At 35.4% G+C, this 7,436-nt stretch overlaps 1 protein-coding gene across 1 annotated transcript in view; it reads left to right on the plus strand.

Moving 5' to 3' along the window:
* LOC105621165 (muscarinic acetylcholine receptor DM1) overlaps window positions 1–5,603 on the plus strand; it is a 9,655-nt gene extending 4,052 nt beyond the window's left edge. Inside the window, exons 2-5 of the mRNA XM_012202635.1 lie at window positions 369–651; window positions 1,163–1,289; window positions 2,946–3,245; window positions 4,971–5,603. Of these exons, the coding sequence (XP_012058025.1) occupies window positions 369–651; window positions 1,163–1,289; window positions 2,946–3,245; window positions 4,971–5,603 (1,343 nt within the window). The remainder of the gene's footprint in view (window positions 1–368; window positions 652–1,162; window positions 1,290–2,945; window positions 3,246–4,970) is intronic.
* The last annotated feature ends 1,833 nt before the right edge of the window (window positions 5,604–7,436 follow it).

Raw genomic sequence — 7,436 nt, forward strand, 5'->3', positions numbered from 1 at the left:
AAATTAATATAATGTTATTTTATGTTTGGCAGATAAGTCTAAATTAATATTCGCGATAAATAATCATCCGAAACCTTCGAATAAGAATTGAATTGTTAGGCTCAGTTGAAAACAATAAAAGGTAAAAAGAGCTGATTCTTAATAGTTAATATTTAATGTCTTTTAAATTTTTAACAAACGTTTCGTTCTTAAACTAGGACCTTTTTAATATTAATAGGTACATAAAAACAAATCCTTCGAATAAGAATCTGGAGTTCTCAAGTCTTTTACAGTCATATGTTTGTTAAAAAATAAAATAAAATTTGCAATAAATATAACCAAATGTTCGTTGAAAATTACTCCAAGCAACAACATAATGATCGTTCCAGGATCCGCTTGGGGTATATCGCTGCTCCTTTGGCCACCCTGGATCTACGCATGGCCGTACATCGAGGGTCAAAGGACTGTGCCGAAAGCCTCGTGCTACATCCAATTCATCGAGACAAATCATTACATCACCTTCGGCACGGCCATCGCCGCGTTTTATGTTCCTGTCATGATAATGACGTTCCTTTACTGGCGGATCTGGCTGGAGACGAAGAAACGTCAGAAGGACCTGCCGAATTTGCAGGCCGGCAAACAAGACGCGAGCAAGCGCAGCAACTCGAGGTGGTAACTAACGCTTTCAATTGTTTCTCTCTCCGAACTTGTTGTCAGCACGTCATCAAAAAAAAAATGCAACCCCTGCACAAGAAAGATGGTAACACATTGTCCTAATTAGAAGATCAGCCCTTCCTTTGATTTTAGGGCACAGATGCACCGGTCGAATGAACATTTGACATCGTTAGATTAATTATAATTAATTTCTTTCTTACGTGAAGATATTATTTTAGTCGCATATTTATTTTTTCTTCTCCTCAGATATTATTGAATGCCTTTTATGATTATTTTTATAATTCTTGTTATTTTTTAATGTTTACTCACGATCTTTATAAAAATATTTTTTCAAGATTTATGGATCTCGTTAAATATTTTCTATTCGTTTAATCTTAAATTGATAAAAATATTTTTTCTCTCGTTTGTGTAACGCCTTTTGACAACGCGAGTAATCGTGTTCTGCGAATATCGCGCAGTCAAAAGATTTAAATACAGTACGTACTTACGCTCATATTTTTCCCTGTAGTGACGAGGTTTTAGATATGGAGGAGAGCAGAAGGCAGCGAAGCGAATCGAGCATCGCCGATGACGTCTCGCACGCTACGCACATCGCGGTTTCCTACATTGATAAGCACTATCCGCAATATAAGAGCGTAAGTATAGTTGTAATCGTAAGTGCGAATGCGATTACACCAAGTGGAGTCACTTTGCACGTTTATCTATTTGCTCGTCTTTACAAATGTCGTTGATAGTTGGAACTTTTATATTTACAATTCACGCAATTCAGGATCAGTAATTGTTACTTTGAAACTTTTCTCATGTATCTCTATGCATTTTGAAAGGAAAATCGCCGATAGATCTCCTAAAGAGCTCCCTTATTTTTCAGAAATTAAACGTTACGTTAATACGATAAAAATATGATCTATTTAGATGACTAAAGAAATAAAAATTCATAATTTATACATATATTTGGCTGTGGCTTGCTCGTATATATAACATCAGCAAAAAGTAATTCTACAAATGCGAAAATAAAATTCTTATGATTGTCTTTTATAAATTGCGTAATTTAAATAAGAATGGCTAATAAGAAGCTATATATATTTTTAATAATATTATATCTTTTTATATATTTGTAGTTTTCTAAATTTATTTATATTTTTTCTTTCTTATTTTTGTCATATCTTAAACAGCATATAGTATTTACAAAATATTTGTAAAATTTATTTTGAATATTTGAATATTGTAAATATTTCTGTCATCTTAGATTGTACAGATCAGAAATATTTATTATACATATTGTGAAATATTTATCATACATATTGTAGTAAATACTATGAAAATACTTAATAAGACATTGTAATTCCAGTAAAAAGTATTTATCAGAAATATTTATACTCATCATAAATATTATATAAGTATTTAGTCTGTATTTAGTCTGCATTTAAATGTTTTTCGTTTATAATGTTTATAGAAAATATGTATAAAATATTTATATAATATTAAAAAAAATAAATAATAAATATTTATGAATATTTAGCGTAAATATTCTGTGCTGAAATGATTTTATATAAAATCGGAGAACAACGTAAATTATCATTCTTGTTTATAAGACAAATCATAAGCTAACCTTTACACAGCGTTATAGTGTCAAATAGCCCTACCGAAGCTGAAAGCAAGTCTGTATTTATGGGAAAACATTAAAAAAAAAATTGTCGTTGATAATTTTTTTTTTATAGGAGTCATTAATACAATTTTATTAGGAGTTATTAATACAATTTAAGTTTAGTACAAAATACCTACAAGAATATACATAAAATTTTTTAGAATCTTTTTACTTCGATAAAAAAACATTTTTGTTGATTTATATATTTTAATAAGCATAAAACATATAAATTATTTTCTATAAAAGGAAAAGAATAAGAATACGTGGCATTACTGCTCACTGTCAGTTTTGGGGTCCATTTCATTAAACGTTTATCTTTGCTTATCTTGCAAAAAGTTAATTATTGCAAAATTGCAAACAGTATTATAAAAATTGCTACATCATCTGACTTTCTAGTTTGTATTTATATTTCTGAAGTTTTATTTTATTTTTAGCTTTTGTTTAAAAAAATATTGCTTAAAAACAAAATTATATGTCGATATTAGCGACCTTCTTCTGCTATCAAAGAAAAATCAGAAAGGATTCGATATTACGTTATGATAGAGATATTACGATGTGGCGCAAAGTTACGTTTGCATACGCAACCTTGATTAGATTAATCACTTTCGCAATTACGCTTATCCGTATTCGCTTTTTGGACGTGCAGCACAGGCCGTTTTCCTGGACCTGGCTGAAGATGTGGTGCATCGCATGGTGGCACAGCGGTCGAGACGACGAAGACGACGACGAGGAGATTGCTGGACCGGAGAGCAGCCACACCGGGGCCGGTTACGAAGACACGCTCACGCCGCTGTCGGCTGAGACGCCGCTTCCCAGCACGGTATCGCGATGTCCCTCCCTCAGCGCGATACAGGCCACGGGGATCGCCCTGGATAAGACTGCGCTGCACGAGTTATACAAAAGGCCGGCACGATCGGTCGACCTTAGAAATATTTCCAGCGATACCGTATGTGACGCTTCTATTCGTTTTTACTTGAGAATTAACTTGAGAAAAGATAACATCTTTTAAATTTGATTTCACAAATATATATAGTTATCCTAAAGATTAAAAGTAACTAAGAAATTTATGAATGAATTTTATTGATGAATCTGTTGATAATCTTTAATTTTGAGATAATCATATATTGTGAAAACGAACCTTAATGTGTTTTCGAGGGGAATCAATATATTATAACACGCGGCTATTAAAATTATTAACAACGGCTGTGTTCAGCAGAAAAAGCAATTTTACAGCTATTGTAATGGCGAATTCGATTGGAAGCACTAGTGTGCACTGGTGCATATTAAAGCCATTGTACACTAATTTAATTTGAGTATAAAAATGAAATGCAAATATTTCGAATTATGAAATATATATTTTATCTAATAGTACATTAAAATATGAGTATTTCATGATTTAATCAATTTCTATTATCCGTATTCATAGACAGGCCTTATATTTAAGGCTTCCTTAAATTTATCTTCAGATACTCTACGAATTATTTCATTGGCTATTGAGCATCTAAAGATAAATTAAGGAAGCCTTAATTACAAGGTCTGACTATGAATACAGGCATAAATTTATAATAAACATTTCTGGTGAAAAAATTTTCTGAAATTATTCCACTTTTTGGAACATTTCAGCGAAATTATTGAGAATTTATTTAAATTTCACTGAAAGTGAATTTTTCAGCTAACATACTGAAAAATCATTTAAATTAAACTGAAATTATTCTGAAACTTCTCTGAATTTTGTTAAAATTTTGCTGAAATATTGCTAAAAATGAATTTTTCAAATAAAAATTGCTGAAATTTTTATGAAATGTTAAAATTTTGCCGAAAAGCGTTTCAAAACGTGGAATAATTTCAGTAAAATTTTTCCACCAGGGATATCTTTACATTATTTTGTATATGGGTTTAATGTGCACCAGTGCCCACTGAGTGCGTCCAATTGAATTCGCTAAGATTCTTTAATATAATTAAATTTTAAATCCATTTTATAATTGCATAAGTGCAGTTATAAATAATAGTTGTAGTTATAAGAATTGACCAATCATAGTCGAATATTAGAAGAAATATTTGACCGTGATAGATCAATTCTTATAATACAATCACAACTACGCTTATACGATTGTAGAATGAGCTTTAGATTCCGTGAAGAACTATAAGTTTTTCAAAACGTAATAAATGTAATAATGCCTTAAGGAATTAATTAATTTGTTAAATAATTAAATCAATTAATTAGTTACAGTCGAATGTGAGAAGAATACTCGCTTATGATTGGTCAATTAATAAGGTTTAAGGCTTACTATGCATCTATTTCGAAACTAAGAACAAGATCAATTATATTAAAGAATTTTACAATTACAAAACTGCTTTTTTTGCAAAATGCAGCCAAAGTTACACATTATTTATTTAACTATTTAGCTATTAAATATAAGATTTGTTCTTATTGAATGTCTTCCATTGGTTTAATCAGAACATTTTTTTCATTATACAATTTTTCAGTATACAATTTTTGTATTTAATGTGAAATCGATATATATATATATATATACTTATTTGAAATTTGTCGAAAGCGAGAAAGAAAGTTGCAGTCCAGTGCAATAATAATAAACAAACCTATTAGCTTTAAGATTTCAATTGATTCACTTGAAGATCCATACTATGCGTGTGTCTCCTTGACTTCCAGATTTATACAATTCTAATCAAATTGCCGGGTAACGGCGGGAAATTCACTGAGGGGACGAGCATAAGGATGATACATGACGAGTCCATGTCAATCCAGTTGCACCCTATGATGGAAGACAGCGAGGATGATGGTGGTGTTGGCGGTAGCGGCAGTGGTGCTAGCAAGCTTTTCCGTCTTGGCGGCGGGCCCGTGTCGAGCCCATCGACGGTGACGATGAGAAGGCCATCACAGATGCCGGACATTAGGATACCGTTGAATGCGAAGAACATACCAAAGGCTCTGACGACTGGCAAGGGAATACTGAACAAACAGCCGAACAAGAAGAAGAAGAAGATCCAGGAGAAGAAGGCCGATCGAAAGGCCGCGAAAACGTTGTCAGCCATTCTGTTGGCCTTCATTATCACGTGGACCCCGTACAATATCTTGGTACTCCTCAAGTCCATCACCGCCTGCTCATGGTACATACCTCAGGTGCTGTGGGACTTTGTTTATTATCTTTGTTACATTAACAGTACTGTGAACCCGATGTGCTACGCGCTGGGCAACGCAGCTTTCCGCAGAACCTACGTGAGGATTCTCAAGTGTAAGTGGCAGAGCAGGAACCGCGGTACCGGTGCGGTTGATCGGGGATGACATCAGTAACCCATCGATGCGCACTTCTCGCATCGAGGAGGGGAGCAGTCTCCTCTCCATGCTTCCGATATCAGCACACTACAGAATTGGAAGTCAACGACCACGCGCGCGCGCGTGTGCACACATACATACATACACATGCATATACCGAACAAACAATGCTGTACTATTATTATTATCATGATTATTATTATTACTACTCTACTATTATTATCATTACTATTATTATTATTATATCGCCGTACGTTTACTTTTCCTCCGTTTTACGCGTTTCTCAGATCGTACGATACGAAGAAGCGGAAGCGAGGAGACCGGCGACTGCCGCGAGTAAGTTTGGCGCTCGTGACTGCCAAACTTCCCTGTTCCTAGCGATATCGCTCGTCGTTACGGGTATGTCCGGTCGTGTGGTCCACACATCTTTCGGATCGTGCGCGACGTTTAATATCCGATCGGCCACTCACGCTATCGTCACGTAGAAAAGAATGAAGAAAGATTATCAAGCTTTCTTCTGCCCAAGGAACACACCAAACATGAGAAAGTCAAAAAGACTTTATTCTGACTTCATGAGAGTTAAGTGATGATTTTTTGTTACAAAATTTGAGTGTTTGACATTAAAAATTAAAATAGAGTTCCTTGGGTGAACGATTCTCCATCCAAGGAATACACCAGGCATAAAAAAAGTCAAACTGACTTTATTTTTACTTCATAAAAGTCAAAACGATGATTTGTTTTATTACAAAATTTGACTCTTTATTGACATTAAGAGTCAAAATAAAGTGTTTTTTTATTTTTTATTGACTTTTACGTGTTCCTTGGATACTGAATAAGAGATTAATCCCCCGACGACCGCGTCGTTTTCGCGCGCTAACCGATCGCGTGCATTTTTCAGTGAAAATTCTATTAATCGTCAGTAATTACGCGGATAACTCGGTTATCTCTCGACGTAACATCGGAGTTTAACGCTCTCTCGAACGTAATTGTATCATTTCGTAATTGCATTGACGTCCATTAACGCATAAAAAGAATTAATCACGAACTAATGTATTCTTGTCGGGGGGTTAATGACGTGACACCGGATGACGTGATACTGGATGACGTGAACGGGTCCCCATCCTCGCCTAAAGAATATATGAGGATTGTTTGTTCACAATATTCTCGAATAATCTCGAATTTCGACGACACTGATATCGATCGTCTATATCGAGACGCGTGAATATTTAATGAGACAGTGGTTCTTAAGCTTTTTTGAGTCGCAAATTCTTGGGGGAAAAACCGAGGGTTCTCAGTTTGATTATTATTTCAATATTTCAACGGTCGCCCGCCAGAATCTTTTCATTATGATGAAAATTGACATGAGATGACGATACGTCGGAAACTTGGGGAAAACGAGAGAATCGAGAGGGAAGGAAAAAAAGAGGATGCGGACTCGTTCGCGTTGGAATGGAAAGCGCGTGCCGGCCGTTAATGTACTAGTCAAAACGCACGCAGCTCCGGTCTCCGAGTTTCGCAGAGAAGTAACGCGATGTGGATACTGCCATGAATTTAACATCTTTATTAATACCTCTCGAATATCGCGCAAGTCGCGCGAGTTCGGAATTATATATTGCGTATCCGGTGCCCTCAGGACTTCCCCGAGGAGTACTGGTACCTTCCCCCCCTTCGGTGCGATCGTCACCGTCGTCGCTGTTATATCGGAGGCATCGCGCTGCCCCCGAGAACTTCCCTTCCGGAGGAAGAAAAAGGGAGCGGCGGCGGTGGCGAGTAGCACACTTTCTGGGGAAAGTAGACGAGAGGAAAAAAAGCTAAGTCGCACAACAACTTATTTAAGTAAAA

This window comes from Atta cephalotes (assembly GCF_000143395.1).
Source record: "Atta cephalotes unplaced genomic scaffold scaffold00032, whole genome shotgun sequence".
Taxonomy (NCBI): Eukaryota; Metazoa; Arthropoda; class Insecta; order Hymenoptera; family Formicidae; genus Atta; species Atta cephalotes.